We start from the raw sequence: 16,470 nt of genomic DNA on the forward strand, positions 1-16,470 counted from the left end.
AGTTAATTTTGTTTACTGCAGTGTAAATACCACAGTCATTTTCTAGGACATGTGTTCCTAACAGGCTAAACTTATCAGTTATAGCACATGGAGAATGTGCAAGCTTTGTTTCAAAACTGTTCAAAATAAAGTAGTAAAGAAATAGAAAATAAGCTATTAATTTAAAGATTTCAAACATTCGGGACAAGATTCATTTTTCTGAACACCTTAAAACCGGTGAGAGAATATCATGTCTATGTAATTAGCTAACTTTTTTCCATGTCCTTACTAATTTCTTAACTCACATACTCTGTACATTTTTCTTTTAAATATCCTTTTTTCCCTATGTAAAAAAAATTAATTTAAAAAAGGGGAAAAAATAAGCTATGAGCCCAAAAAGGCAGGCTTTCAAAATCCCCCCAGGAATTTCCGAACTCAAAGTACTAACCATGTCTCCCGTCAATCTGCCTGGCTACAGATGCAGCCACACCTGTAGGATGTAGGACTCAAAATGGCGATACTGATTATTTGGTTGCAACGTCTTTTACCTCCTTTATAAGTTCTTTTATAGGTTCTTCTTTTGGCTCTTCTTCTTCTGTCTCCATTGGTAAAGGCTCCTCTGTAGGTTCTTTAATTGGCTCTTTAATCTTCTCTTCCATTTTTTCTAAATAAAGATAGAACTTTCCTTAGTATTATTAAGAAGCCATTATAGAACCACAACAAATTTATTTTTATCAGTACAATTTTCCAAGTGCAACAACAAAACACAACTTATTTTTAATGTATTTTCACCACTTTCTGTCCTTCCTGGGCTTTACAGTGTCTGCTTATAAAGATGTGATTAATTCCTAGACCAAGATCTACCTGGGAGTAGAAAATGAAATATTGTAAGGCAGCCTATTATATTAAAAAGCTAATTAAATGTACGAACAGAAACAGACGAAACACCAATAAAAATATCAACCAACAGTGCAATACTGAAGACAACTTTCAGACTTGAAATGCTGTTGACAAAAAAATAAAAATCAGAGAAAATGCATGCAGAATCATCTGAGGATTGGTCTGCACCCATTTAAAAAAAAATTATAAAATGTACAATCTTTGCTCAGCAAAACCAATATTTGCTGTCTTAAATGTTTTCACCACAGTAAAGAGACCTGTTATTTAAAGCTGAATTATTAGAAAGATGAGTATTAAACTAACTAACTGTGTAAGTGTTCCGAATTTCTCTAAACAGATTTCTTGTAACTGAAAAATTCAACAGACAGTAAAAGGAAGAACTCTTTGGGTCCAACTGGATTTGTTTTCCTAAAAGATTTTATAAACTGAATAAAAGCCATGGGATGTTTGCCCCTTCTTTCTTATTTACAATAAAAGAACAATTTCTCTTCAATATAACACCACCCATGGATAGAACGCGGGTTCAATTAAACACAAGTCACAGACTAGAATATGACTTAGAGCTGCGGACAGGGGCAGGTAATTTATTCTGTCCTCATATTCCACATCTGTTTATATACTTAGTTTTTGAAGATCTGAAATTCAGCATTTCAATATCTTCATTCTTTCCTGGTATTCAGTCTTTAGGGTAACTGAATTTCCCCTCACTTTCTATCTTTCTGCAATCGGGATCTTCTCAAACACCCGAGTACGTAAAGTTCTTATTTTCTAGTGGAGTGGAAACACGTTTAACTCAAGCGTCACAGGACTCTGAAGCAACTCTGGAACAAAGTACTCTTCCAGTACAGCGGGAAAGAAAGAAACGATAACTTTCCAACTCAAATGGATACTCATCATCAGGATTTCAGAATATTCTTAAGGGAGATAAGGGATTAGAAATATTCTCATTCGCATTTTCAAGCCCAACCATTAATCGTCTAAGCAAAGTTTTTAATGCAGCAAATGCAGCTGTATTAAAAAAAGAAAAAAGTACCTTTTTCTTTCAGTTCTTGGGGTTTTTCCCACGTTGACTCCAAAGTCCTATTGTTATAATAGTAAGTCTTTCCATCAGCCGTTTTGTACTCGGTCCACTCGGAGACTGCGGTTGCTCCGGCCAAGGTAGCGGGTGACGCAGCAATAGCAACCTGGGGGTGGATCATGGGCACGATGGGGGGGGCCATGCCTGGCAGGACACCTGGACAGAGAAGGGGGAAAAGGCAAAAGAAAAAAAGAAGAGGAAAGAAAACAGTAAGTGACAATGAACTACCTAAGAACCAAACCCTAGTGCTTTACTGACTTCATTTACAAATAATCAACCTATAGAAGTAAATACAAAGACTGTTTTCAAAAATTAAGTTGTAAAGTGATACACTGTTACTAGCTTTCCTTCCTGTGTTTTACAATCGTATTACAATGCCGTATTCCCAGGCAAATTAGAAAGTTTTTTATTTTAAATAGAGTAATGTGCAATTCCGCACAGGGCAAAGCTTGTTAGTTTTCAGACATTTGCTTTAATATTTCAAAATTAAGTGCTCTATTTATTAAAAAAAAAATATTTATTGGATCTCTGTAGCAAATAATTATTTTTAAAAAACCCTACTCCACTGTTTAATTATGCTGTCATTTTAAAAGATAATGCTATTGCTCTTGAAAAAAGACGACAGTGGCTTGAATTTGAGCCATATAATACAGAGCAGAACTCTGATAAATCTTAAATCCTGACTTAAAAAAAGTTAACATTAATTCTGAGCCTTGGATAAACACTGATGAGAATGAAACTATTTCAGATTTTGTTTAGTACTGTGGACCGATTGGAAAAAAACCATTTTATTCAAGTCCTAAAGAAAATGGCAAGTAAAAATCCAAAGATAAGAAAGCCAGAATGCCACATTATCCTATTACTCTACTCATCCCAACAAAATGGATATACTGAACATATTTTGAATGACAAGTTCTAGAAAAACAAATTGGATAGGACTAGAACTACAAGATCATAATTTTGAGCCTTTAGCGTTATATGGTAAAGTCTATCTTTTTAACTAATGGAAAAGCACACATTGCCATAAAATATTCTCAGTGACTTTTCTTAAATGCACAATTTGAGAAATGAAAGTTTATACTAAGACGCACATACACGCACACCAACATGCGAGCACAATCATGTCACTATACATGTGGAAGTAGGAAAAACAAAAATCCACACACAAGAAACTAATAACTAAGAGGTATGGGCATGAAGAGAGTCACAGTTATTACAGAACTCAATGATTACAGAAAACTCTACTGGATTTTTTTGTATAAAATAAGCTAACACTAACAGTTATTTGGGAAAGTTATTTCCTGGCCAAATATGATATTTGCATTTATACTGGTTTTGAAAAGAAAGTATAGATATTCATTCAATTGGGGAAGCAAATAAATAAATAAAAGATAAACAACAACATTCACTACCATGCCAACTTACAGACAAAACGAACTAAGATGGTTTTGAAAATTACCGGTCTTGGTGGTAGCGACTGTCTTTACATACGGGCAGCTGACTATTTGCATCATTGCTACACCTGCAAAAGGGACAAGCAAGCACGTTGGAAAGCTGCCATTGTACGTCAGCTACCACTGGGAGTGGGGACGCTACGGGTTCCTGCTGCAATTTGGATGCCATTTTCAGCCGGCCGAGAGAAAGCCTCCGGCAAGAAAACGGGAATTATTTTTGCTCCAACATTTTATGCCAGATCAAATATAAAACTAATTTTAAGCTGCAGCAACAGTTTGTGTCTACATCAAACCAGCTGTTTAAGAAATTATTGGGATGTCATCAAAAAGAAAAAAAAAAGGTATTTCAGTGAAGACTCAGGGGTTTAACTTCATTGAAGGGTGACTTGGCTCTCCTCGCAGGGCAGCACCAGGGGAAAATACTCTACTGGTGGTACTGCTTCCCAGCGACAGCCCCCGCTCGGCCACGTCCCCAGGGGGGCGGCAGCACGGACGGTCCCTGCAATTTCCAGCCTGCTGCTGGGTTTAGAGAGCAGCGGGAAGGGCAGGGGCCAGATCGGAAGGGGTCAGACCAGCCAGGCGTGGCGGGGGGGAAGCCACGTTCAGCCCGCAGGGAAAGCCAGGGTTGCGAGGGCCATGACGGAAAGGCTGGAGGCAGAAGGAGAGGAGGGGAAAAGAAATAAAAGCAAGGAATTGCAAACAGAGGTACACAAAGCTGCGCGAGGTCAGTGGCAGCGAACATTTTTCATTATCAAGAATGTCACGAGCTGAAAAATGCTGTAAAAGCAGCATAACTGGCCCTCAAAAAGGCAGCATCACGTGCTGTTCCGCTCTCCAGCTCGTAAGAAATGACATAGAAAGGCCACAAAGAGGGAAGTGTCTAATCCTCTTCAACTAGACGCAAAATTAGTAGGAAATTAGATGGGGGCAAGGGAATGCATTTCCAAAAACCTTCATTTTAGGGTATGGAAGGAAACTAGAAGTTTTCTCTACATTAGTCCAGTCTGGACACTCAGAAACTGAAATACTTCAGAAACTTCCCCTTAAATGGTTCCAATTCCATCATCTGAGGTGGAAATCCTCCAGCACAAAGTGAAATTAAACCCCTGTGTTTATAACCAAAGTAATCTCTATTTTTCTTCATTAGAGATCTTGCATGGAAAGCATACAAAAATACTGCCAATTTATTTAAAAAATATTTGTGAGAAGACAGAATTGTAATGTTCTTTAATAATAATTTCAATGAAAGAATACAAAACTATTTTTATAAAAAAAGTATGAATCGAGACACAAAAACATTGACTCAAACAGCACTGAATGAAATGTTTGTCTAAATTTGGGGGGTGTGTGTCATGTTATGTAATTGAAAATGAATCTGAAAATTCGTTTTGTTAAGGAAGTTACAGCATGTCTTAAAACTGGGTCAGTATAAATAATGCCATCTGCGGGATCACTGAAATTAGAGATACTGCAGCGCAGATAAGACGTAGCAAATACCCAAGCTGTGTCCTCTGCCAAGTTCATTCTCAAACATACAACTGACTTTTAACGTATGAATTAAGAGAAAGCAGACTTACTTTTTAAATTCTGAGATTATGAGGTATCACTAATCAACTCTTCCATTATTCCGTCTTGCTATAGTATAATACAGAGATTAACTTTGAAATCACTTGACAAGGGCATTGTTCAGCTCTGTCTCTGTAATCCAAAAGCAATCAGGCTGGTGCTGTATCTGCTGCTAAAAGCTCCAAACACCTACACAGGGAACTCTGTGAGCCTTTCTGACTTCACCTTCTACTGCCAGGAACTCATTTTGACTTCTCTTTAGTTTCTTGTTACTGTAAAGTATTTTAAAGGTTTCCTGTTCTTTTACAGTGTTTATAGACCATTACAACCAACTCAAGCCAGAATTAGCCGAAAGAAGTAGACTGATTTTATTCTGTCATCTGGCAAAATGACATATTGGACTTGTTAGTGGAAGCACACACATTCCTGCTTGGTATCCTTCCTACCTACTAGGGCTTACACCCAGAAGGCTCATCTCACTGGAAGAACAGGAGAAGAGGCCACATCTGAGACTTGCTACCAGGCAAGTTCTGAAAAAAATAATTTTCAAAAACGAGTTTAAGAAGGGGAAAAATCAACGTTCTTGCTCTGTCTTTACTTCTGCATTGCACTACTCACAAAACCTTGACTGAGAACTTATAAAAACCCAACCCAAGCACACCCCCAGCGTAGCCATTTTCACTGGCCCTCTTTGCTGCTTTGACCATCCACATCTCACTCAACAGCTCACACTTGAGTAAATGATTATATCCTTCAAGGTACACAAAGACCCTCCACTCTACACTGATCCCTCGCTGGCAACGTCAGAAATTGGCAACGTCAGAAATTGCAGTTAAAGACATTCAGCTGACCACCTTTAGGGCTTAACCCTTTTTATTCTTCTTCCAAGCCTCACAAACATACAACAGCAGAATTCTCCCTCTATCCTTTATCCGTGTTTTGTTCAGCCTTGAATATCATGTTCAGAATAGTATTGTTTTTCCTGTCTTAAAACAGTGAGTTAACACTGCAATTTCCTTCTCAAGCAAGTTACAGATTACAGTAGTTTCACCCAGTTATTTTAGAAGATTACCCTAAAAGCAGAGGCAACTAAAAGTTGGTCCTCTCTTCTAGCCAGCAGAACTAATACCCATTTTAACTACTTTGATGCTATATCCTTTATCAAAGAAGCATTATAAAGGATTACATTCCATCCAACCCATTTGATGGAAGGTAAAGGCCTCCCTTCATACAGACTGGATCAAGCATTAAAAGGACAGCAGGAAAGAAGTCACCTCGCTCAGCTTGTACGAAGAGTCAAAAATTGTGAGGATGTTGCTCAGAGCTGCTTCTTTGTAATTCTTAATCAGAAACTAACTTGTATCCAATACAACTGCAGTCTCAAATTTTCCTGTGCAACAGAAAATCATCAGCTCTTGGTATATATTTAGTGCTGCTGCACACTGAAAAAATGTTAACCACTTTGGTACTAGGAGAGGAACTCAACTGTATCCACACGCAAACTGAAATGGGGTATTTAAGCAACGAGTGGCTTTAGCAACCTCTCAGGAGGACCTCTGCAGCAAACAGCAAAATTTCCCAGTCTAAAACTAATTCCTTAAGTATCTAAATATTTTTATAAGAACTTCAGAAAATACAATTTACCTAGGAACCAGCAGGCTGCCATCTAAGATTTCTTCTCAATGGTCTTTACACCTAAAGCCTCTGAATAATGCCCTCACATCTTGAATGCCTTTCATTACTGTCCTCAGTTTAAACCTCAACATTTTGCATAAGCGTTCAGCATCATAATTGAGAGTGCAAACACCTATCATCATTCAGGGGTAATGCATCTGAATGGTAAACTTTCCTGCTTATAAATATATTTCTTTTACTTTCTTTCAGCTATCATCCATGTCCTAATAAATATTTATGCACAAGACTTAAGGCCTAAATCAAGCAAGTAGAAAAAATTATAGCAATATTGCAATTAGTAGAATATAGTGCTACAATATTCTGCCCAGAAGCTCACTTTTTTTTTTAAATAGGATGACAAGACAGACACGTGCCATGAGATTAAGAACTGTTTAGTGCAATTTTGCTATCATCCAGAAGAAAAATGTTTACACGCTTAAATGTGGCTGTTTTCTGCTATGTGTATCAAACAACTAGAAGTCAAAAAAATTTTGTGTTCTTTGTAAATTAAAAAGTCCGTCTGCTAACCCTGAATTCTTTCAAAAATACTCTGAGTGGAGAGGATTCAGGCAAGTTCCGTACACAGTGGACACATGAGTGCAAACAAATTGACAACATGGACATGTAGCGGACAAGACAATTACAGTTCGCCAATTTACCTGGAAGTGGAATAGGCATGCCAGGAAGGGGGACACGAAATGGAGGTACCATTACTGGTGGAAAAGCAGGAATTGCTGCAGTTGGTTGAGGTACTGCATGAGGAACTGCAGGAGGCAATGTCTGTGGGACTGGCTGGGGTACAGTCTGCACAGGTGTAGCAGAAGGAGCAGAGGTTGAAACACTGACTGATGGTGTGGCAACTGAAACACCCGAACTCGGGGTCTGGTCTTGTGTGGTAGGTGCTGATAAAAAAACACAAAGAACACCTTGTATCTTAGACACTACAATATATTTGCTGCAAACATACTGGCTCTCTGTTTCCCAACAGACATCACATAAGCAGATACGCTTAGATATAACCAGCAGGAAGACACTCTTGGACAAAAAAACCATTGCCTTCTCTGTAAATTAAATATTCACAAAGAAAGTCAATTTCAAATTTGACTTTGGCCCATTCTTTACACCTAACAAGTCTCTATAGCAGTAGCAAGGGTGCACCAAAGGACAAATACAGCCTCTGTATCCCAGTTCAGAAAAATAGAAAGGGAATGTTACAGAGAGTTTCAAATGGAAAAAGGTTGTTCTTATGTTTAAATGAACACAGGTTCTGCTTTTTAACAATAATGGCAGCAGCATGCACATGACAACAGTCTGGCTAAAATTATGCTTATTAAGCTGTAATCCAAGAACACAAAAATGCCAATTAAAAAATGTATAAATAAGCAAGGAAAAGGAAAATATTTTTGTTCAGAAGCTGCAAGAACTTTCTTGGTCTTCAGTGCCTCCCAGTGGGAAAATACACTACTAGCATTCAATTCCATAATCCTTGCAGCATGATTGAAATCAGCACTTAGCTGAGAATAAACAGTGCTGTGCACCAAAGGACGGGCAAGCACTACAGACGTGACCGATTAAACTCATCGACCAGCCTTGCAAATTTACACTGTACGATTAGGTGGAGGGGAAGAGAAACTGTTGTAAAAATAAGCTAATTAAAAAAAGAAAAGAAACCACACTAATTTATGCCCATATTATATATGGGCATACTGTGCATTTTCAGTATTTAATGACTATCGGAAGCATTCCCAATAATGTACCGGTATTAACACATTTAAATAAAGATTTTGGATCTGTTGTTAAGTGTTTCAGAAAGGGTGAAAGCTCTTAGCACTGCCTAAAATTTAGGGAAACAGAGCAGACAGTCAGTATGCGATTTCTTTAAAGGCCTAAGTCAAATCAGTACCAGACAAGAATGAAGCTCAGCCAGAAGTCCCAGTTGTTGTTTTTTTTACAGGCCAAGTCTAAGAGTTATAAAAGTTGTAAGAGAGTTTCAAATGATAAAATTTTGTCACCTAAGGGACAGACACCAACAGTAACAGTTCTTGAAAGCAAAGACAAAGTTTAGCAGGTAGAACAGGCAGAAGTGGGACAGACTCTCAGTGCTGGATATTAGGAAATTTTGCTCCAGAGAAGGCGCATAAAGTGCTATTCCAAGATCAGTTCTCAAAAGCCTGGCGTTAGGCCCAAAGCTAACATTCACCTCCTGCACGATTCTTGTTACTCAGCAAAACGGTTAGAGTAGACCGGATTTCAACAAAGCAGCTGGACACAGTACTAAGTTACCTCTCAAATAAAATAAAAACCCTAAAATGCTTTGAGCAATACAAATTATGTGCTACTCCAATGATCTGTCCTCCCTCTGGTGTTAACGGAAAGCATAATTTGAGGGTTACCTAAATTTGACTCCCTTTCACAGACAGATCTCTCAGGTTTGGGTTAAATGGTGAGTTAAGCTTGACTTGTCTCACCTGTTACAGGGAAAAGATGCAATAATTCCAGGGGATATAACTATACACTACAGCTGGAGTTAGAACAGTTCAGCAATTGCTCATCTTTTGCAGACTCTTTGGCCTGACTCGGTGCAACATTTCTGCCAGCGCAGCTACAATGACCAAGACTGTCAAACAACAGGATTTCTGATCAGCATAAATGCTGTGCTTTGGGGAGCCCTGCATGAGGACACTGACACTAACCGAGCTGCTCCTTAGCTAGCGTGCCTTGCTTCCTTCATGCTAGGTGATCTCACTCGCTGTTTGCTGGTGACACGCTCACGTGCAAATAGCACAGAAGATACGTCTCTGTATAGATGCAGTAGAGGCACTGTGTTAGCATGGATATGCCAAAGTGTACTATAAATCATACTATTTATATTATATGCAGATACCACGTCTAAACATGCATTATGTGCACGCTGCATAAATTCAGTCCCCTTCCCTCTTGAGGTTCCCTCAGTGGGCAAACCCTTGGAAGGAAAGGCTCAGCCCACGTGAACAGCTGTAACCCTCAGACTATTATTCCAACAATAATGGCTCTAAGGACTTTCTTCTTCCTCTTTTGTGCAACTCTAGATAATGGGAATTTACGAGGCTTAGTCAGAAGAACACTAATAAAAGTAATACACCAGAAGCAGCTCTAGTCTGCAATCAACCATTGTGGGCAACCCAGGAGCCACACTCACAGATACAGGCTCTTAGAGAAACAGATGCCATTTTGGAAACAAAGAGGAAATTGCTACAGCTATAACTTCTACCTCAGATTAACTTTTCTTGTGAGATACTTTTTTAAAAGCAATTTAGCTTCATCTACAGTCAAAAGGAAATGGATGCATAGTAGCTTTGAGATGATGTGATAACAGCAGAAGAAAAATATATACAGACCTAAAGAAAAAGGGTTGTATACTGGTCTAGTGTTACTCTCCTGAAGTAGCTCTTTCAGGCTGGGGGGGAAGGTTTGCATGCAAGGTTCTTCTGGATTAAATACTGTACTTTAAACTCATACTCCGCTTTATGTTGAAACAACTTCCTCCTGGATACCAAGTTTTTGCTGCAGTAATTCCCCAAAGCAGCATCCCCACCATCTGCTCCCCACCATCACAAAGCTGGAGGAAACCTCAGTTACTCACTGGAGATGGTCTGTGAGACTGAAGTGGCTGTGGTTGTGGTGGAGGTTGTGGAGGACTGAGTACTGGAGGACGTGGATGGAGACGCTGCAGATGCAGGGCTACTGGTGGTGGGTGTGGAGGCACCTACTGCTTGTGCCTGGGCCTGCGCCTGTGCCTGCGCAGCCAGCATCGGCGTCAGCTCCGACTGCTGAATAACTTTCACCCCATCTGGCTTAGTCCACGCTGACTCACGAGTACGCGCATTATAGAAATAGACCTACAATTTAAGAATATCACTGTCAAACAACTGCTTATCTGGAGGAGCGGCATTTATAAATGGTCCATTTCCTCCTGGTTTAAAAATAATTAATAAAAGGATAGACAAGAGTGTAGGATTTTACCACAGTGTAAGACTGTGTGTGACAACACGCTCACAACAGCAATAAATACCTATTACTTCATTGTTCCTGGTAATAATCTTACCTTGCCATCTGGAGTTTTGTTTTCTACCCATATCTCCTCAGCTGGGGGCATTGCTGGTGTTCCAGGGGCAGTGACAGGTGGCATTCCTGGAGGGAACATCATACCAGGAGGTGGTGGCATGCTACCCATGGGAGGAGGCATAAATGGTGGTCTCTAAAGGCATATAATAACAATGATGATAATAATAATATTATTATTTTAAAGCAGAGTTTTCCTTTATTACAGCATCAGTAGACAGTACACCTATAGCAGGGTTAACTCTACCAGTCTTGAGAGCTTCATTAACAACCTAACACTACCAGCTCAGAGAATGCGCTTCCTGACGAGCCACCATCTATGGTGGAACAGCTGCAGGACGCACTTCACTGCTGAGATGCTAACATAAACACAAAGCATCAGAAAAGAAGTGGCATGAAAAGAAGTCAGGTTAGAGAAAACTCCTCTCCTGAAAAGGCGAAAACATCCCAATGCAAGAACTGTTCCTGAGTAACTGCCACTCGGAGATCCCCAGCTGTGAATCAAATATACCACTAAACAGTTACACAACAACCCTCACAGCAAAGAAATACATATAAAAAAAAATTACAAGCAAGCATCCAATTTATTAGCACAGCAGAGCAGCAGATTTCATTACAATCCAAATCCATTATGTTTCTCAACTTCCCATTAACTAAAATTCTAACTAGTGCTATTTAAAAAAAAATTACATTTTCGTTATTGCATCAACATAAGAAATGCAGGCCTGCCCTGCACACCACGGTTACCTGAAAGCCTGAACACCTGCTTTCTAATTCAAGGTACATTAAGGTGTTTTATTCTACTTGTTTATTTGGACGGTTATGAAATGTCCTGTGCATAACACGTATAGCGAATACTTCCCTATAAAAAAGACGGTTGAAAAATCCACCAAGTTCTTTAACTTATTCTGCATACACCCACAACTGACCTAATTATCTCCATCACCCAGTTCTATTGAACTTGTTATGCAAAAGATTTCCTCTTCACAAAGGCAATACCAAGAGAGCTCACTGGTGAAAACCTTCCAGCTCTGCACTTGTAACTGCCAGGCCTGTGAGTGAAAGGCAGAGATGCAGGAAGACTAGGGCTCTGCTGAAGCCAGGATGTGTGCAGGAAATCCAGTGTCACAGAAGGAAGAAAAAAAAAGAAAAGAAAAAAAAGCCATTAAGGTAACTACAGCCTTTCTTTCCTTCCTTATTTCTTCTCCACAGCTCCTCCACCTGACCACGAGATGATCTTTCTTTTTACCTCTCTACAATCTGTAAGAGGAATCCAGTAGAGATCACTTTTCCTTGCTGTAGCTGCTTTCCAACCAAAAAAAAAAAAAAAACAACCCCAAAAAACCCCCACAAAGAGGTGGGGGTTAGAATGTTCCAGGGCAGTCCTGGGAGTGAGGAGGTGATGCCAGGGTCCAGGACACCCTTCAGCTCTGCTCTAAGCACACCCTCTCCTCTGTTTCTACCACAGAACCTTTCAACATTGTGTCCCCCTTGCACCAGAAGCAGGACGAGGAGCTAAAAACCAAGCATTTGGTGCAAAGCAGAGCACAGTGCTGACACGGCATGAACAATTTAGACACACTTGGTGCATGGACTCCCATGTATGGTAACAAGTTGTAGAAGACGTGCTTATTGCATGGCACGATAAAAGAGCTACGATGTAAGAGCTGAAACACATTCGGAATACAAATCACAAATGAAGGAGACAGCAGCAGCTAGGCTTGGGGCTTCACATTAACTCCGGCTGATCCTCGAAACTGTGAGAAGGCAGCAAGATCCTGCTCTCCCCTCTCAGTCCCAGTTCCCCTGCACATTCTCACACTCTTCACTGCGTCAGAGCTTTCAAGCTAGTGCATGGGCACACGAATATTAACACCAAGAAGAAAAATGGGATCATAAAGCACCAGAACAAAGGCACCGTAGGTGGAAATAGCCTTAAATAAACTTAAGCTTTGAGCATGAAAACGTACCATAGAACAAGGCACCAAGCACTGAACAGAAGGAAGAGAAAAGATGACATTGCACAAGGTGAGAGGGGCTGTTTACATCCCTCAAACGTTCTGTTTCAGTCAATTCCACAGGACTTCTGTTCAGCTGAGAATGTTTCAATAAAATGAACAGCTACTACTTCACACCTCCCTGAGCAGCCCAAGTTCTAACAACATGCTTTACATTTGAGAAGATGCAGGGAAAACTGCTACAGAAAACACGCACTGTTTTCTTCCTGAAATCTTGTGCTCGGAATGATGATAGCACACAAAATTAAACTACAATTTGATGTTAGTTTATTGCAGATGAAGTTCAGCTAAGTCCTTGTTCCTGTACTCACTGCTTCTTTGCATCCTCTCATCCCACTCCCTCCATTTCCCCCAAAGCTGTCTGCAGAGCGACACAGTGAACCAGCCTGCGTTGAGTAATGTGGAACAAAGTTCCCACAGCCCCGCTGCCAAAAACCACATGCAAAGCAGGGCCTAAAATCCCATGAAATAACCCATGTCAGCATGTTGCCTTTCCATCATGCCCACATCCCTAAATTTTAAAATAAATTTCACAGCACTAAAGTTTTCACTATTCTATGACAATTAGTGGGTTTAAACCATTATTTATAAACCACAGAGTACTATTCACCTCCTGACAGGCCCGCCTGCAGCCCCACATAGTAATTACACTGCCCTAATAGCACTGTACTCCTACAACACTATTAAAACAATACATTTCTTATTCCCAAATGTGCTGTACCTTTGAAACTGTCAGAGTCTCTGAAAAGTAGGCAAAAGAACTTAAACATACATCACCATGAAACAGAGACAGAAATCTACCTTACTTGAGCCCAACCGGCTCACACTATGCCCATAGATGCTAGGAATGCTGTAAGTTTTTAAAAAAAAAAAAAACAAACAAAACAAAAACCACAAAACACAACAACAATAAACATAAGACAAAGACTATTCTCCCTCTGCCAAGAGCACAAGGGCCACCTGCAGCTGCTACAGTCAAAAACTGAGGCTACTCTTAATCATTTTTCCAAACGTTAAGTTTTCCTTTGTGAGGGTGTTGACAATTTCTGGTGTATTACAAACAATGCTCCCTCCTGAACACAGTGCTGAAACAAAACACACCACCTCAATGATTATATACCTGCTTCTCAGAATTGCTACCTGCCCAAGCCCTTGGTGATCAGTAATAACAAACTACCACAGCAACGGCAGGTGTGGCTCATGCTGGAACCCACACGGAATTCATATGTACCTTCCCTGTCAGTTTTTGCGTGCGTCCATCATTACCTCACTAAGAGGACACAGGCAGAATGAAGACAACCCTTGAAGGCTGATGTGTACTTCACGTGCCTGCTTTCAGGCATTCAGAAATCCGAGCACAGCTGAATCTTGCATTCTGCAAGGCCACAGGGCACCTACACCATCAGGTTGCAGTAAAGACGCTGTTGGTGAGCATATCCTAAATGCATAATTGATTAATTTAGAATTGCCTCAAGGAGATAAACAGAAGTTGCATTTACATACCACAGGTATGCATTAATTTCATAACACCATGTGTGAGCCTTATGTTTTCGTCATGCCCTGCTAATTTTTTCATCCATTTTCATGTCTCCTCTTACTATTTCCACATGGGAAAACAAACAAGAAAAACCCCTAAATCCCAACTCAATAAATGAAGAGAATCTCCCATTCGTTACCTGTAAATGTGGAGGTCCCATCGGTGGAGGAATGCCTCCTGGAGGTGGCATCGGAGGCATATTTGGATCAAATGGAGGACGACCAAAAGGGGGGCGAGGTGGCGGAGGAGGACCTCGCATCATGCCAAAAGGTGGAGGTGGTCGCATGAGAGGCGGCGGGCCTCTCATGACTGCGTTTGGTGGGGGAGCTGGGCCACGGAATCTCAGTGCTTGCTGCTGGGCCATTCTGTGGATAAGGCCAGATGGAAACAAAGTTCATTTTCATTTGCTGCTTAGCTGTACGAAAATCAAGTCTTACAATAGACAGAGAAAAACCCTAATAAAAATCAAAAGGGTGTGGAAAAAATGCCAAGTTTGAATAAACAAAGTTAAGCGTGCAACTACTTCAATAGCTTCTTCCCCTTCGCAACTCGTTAGTCCCCAACTGTTAATTTTTACTCATGGAAATTGTGGTGGTTTGGGCAGAAATAGATAACCTACAGCTGGGATCAGGGTAGGCAGGCGTTGCAGACCCACGTCCAGATCTGCCAAAGCTCCTTCAACACAACCTGCAGCTCCGATTCCTGTCTGCACACACATCCTAGACTTCTCAAGCAACGGCTGTCAATCATGCCAAGGGTTTTAGTTATTCTGTAGCACGAGTGCCTCTCAAGACTACCTACATCCTTCGCATTTGTGACTTGTGGTAGGGTCTGAGCTCTGACCATCGCACTAAGCCCGCTGTGCCACCCAACCCGCTACACGGGGAGCTTTGTAAATGTATATATAGAAAAAAAACGTTCACCTTTGGAACCAACAAATGCTCTTCTGCTGCTCTCAGGGAAACAATTTTGCCCACCATTTAGTGCCAGTGCAATACCAATGTTGGCATGATGACTCAAAATTGAAAAAAACAAAGGTTATGAGAAGGTGAACGGCAACACACCCGCGGCTCGGCGCCCGGACGCGGGGCAGCCCCTGCTGCGATCACCCGGGCCGCCAGCGGCGCCCAGGGCACCCGGGGACGGCGCAGCTGCCGAAGAGGACCCGCCGGCAGCCCAGCTCCGCGACCGGGAGCGGAGCGCCAGCCCAGCCCAGCCCGGCCCGTCCCGCGGGGTTCGTCACTGCGCCGGCTGCACGCGGGGACAGAAAATGGAGGCGGCGAGAGCCGCTCCTGCCGGGCCGCCCGCCCCGGCCCGCCCCGGCCCGCGGACCGCGCCCCCGCCCAGGCCCAGGCCCCGGCTCCGGCCCAAGCCCGCTCCCCCGCCGGGCGCAGGCCAGGCCCGCGGCGGGAAGGCCGCAGCGGGAAGAGAAGGCCGGGCCGGGCCGCGGCCGCCGCGAGAGCCCGCCCCCACCGCCGCACGGTACCTGAGCTCGCCGCCGTACCGCTCCGCCGCCGCCTCGCCCTCGCCGCCGCCGGACCCCGCACCACCGCCGCCGCCGCCCCGCTCCGCCATCGCCGCCTCGCAGCGCCGCTGAGCCCCGCCGCTGCCGCTGCCGCCCCGGATAGGCCCCGCCGCGCCCCATTGGCCGCCCCCCACGCCCGTCAGCGCTCGCGGGGGCGGGCGCGCCCTGCGATTGGTCGCCGCGCCCGCCGACTTTGAATGGAGGAAGCCAGGCGCGCCGGGATTGGCTGCGCGCGGGCGTCCCGCGCCGCTTGCGGCGCGGGTCACGTGAGGCGTGACCCGGGGAGAGGACCGGAACTGACCTCACGTAAAACGGAACAGGCCGTAGGGAAAACAGGGGCGGGAGACACGTCCAATCAGCGGACCGAACGCCGCGCACCAATCACGTACCGCAGGCGGCCGCGCGCTCCCAACCAGAAAAGCCAAATCAGAAGCATCCCGCCCCGTTACGTCAGAGGGGGCGGGGTTATAGCAGCAGCCAATGGCGGGGCAAAAGGGCGGGGCAACGGCCCAGGAAACAAAGTTCCCGGGCAGCAGCCAATGAGCGGGCACGGAGCGGGGAGGCGCCGGCCAATGGGAGAGCGGCGCGCGCCCTGCCCCGGCGACCCGCGGCCGCTGGGGAGCGCTGTCGGCCGGGCG

The 16,470-nt window shown here is 42.9% G+C and overlaps 1 protein-coding gene across 5 annotated transcripts in view; it reads right to left on the reverse strand.

Moving 5' to 3' along the window:
- TCERG1 (transcription elongation regulator 1) overlaps positions 1–15,924 on the reverse strand; it is a 35,030-nt gene extending 19,106 nt beyond the window's left edge. For 2 of the 5 annotated variants that reach the window (XM_063348722.1, XM_063348721.1), the window contains exons 1-8: positions 15,794–15,924; positions 14,447–14,672; positions 10,736–10,888; positions 10,274–10,529; positions 7,311–7,553; positions 3,417–3,479; positions 1,913–2,113; positions 528–643 (exon numbers count right to left, since the gene is read on the reverse strand). In XM_063348722.1, the coding sequence (XP_063204792.1) occupies positions 528–643; positions 1,913–2,113; positions 3,417–3,479; positions 7,311–7,553; positions 10,274–10,529; positions 10,736–10,888; positions 14,447–14,672; positions 15,794–15,882 (1,347 nt within the window). In that variant the 5' untranslated portion in view covers positions 15,883–15,924. Of the gene's footprint in view, positions 1–527; positions 644–1,912; positions 2,114–3,416; positions 3,480–7,310; positions 7,554–10,273; positions 10,530–10,735; positions 10,889–14,446; positions 14,673–15,230; positions 15,323–15,793 lie in introns of all 5 variants that reach the window. The other 3 variants (XM_063348724.1, XM_063348723.1, XM_063348725.1) reach the window with 3 other exon arrangements.
- Between the last annotated feature and the right edge of the window lie 546 nt (positions 15,925–16,470).

The sequence above is a fragment of the Chroicocephalus ridibundus genome, chromosome 11 (assembly GCF_963924245.1).
Source record: "Chroicocephalus ridibundus chromosome 11, bChrRid1.1, whole genome shotgun sequence".
Taxonomy (NCBI): Eukaryota; Metazoa; Chordata; class Aves; order Charadriiformes; family Laridae; genus Chroicocephalus; species Chroicocephalus ridibundus.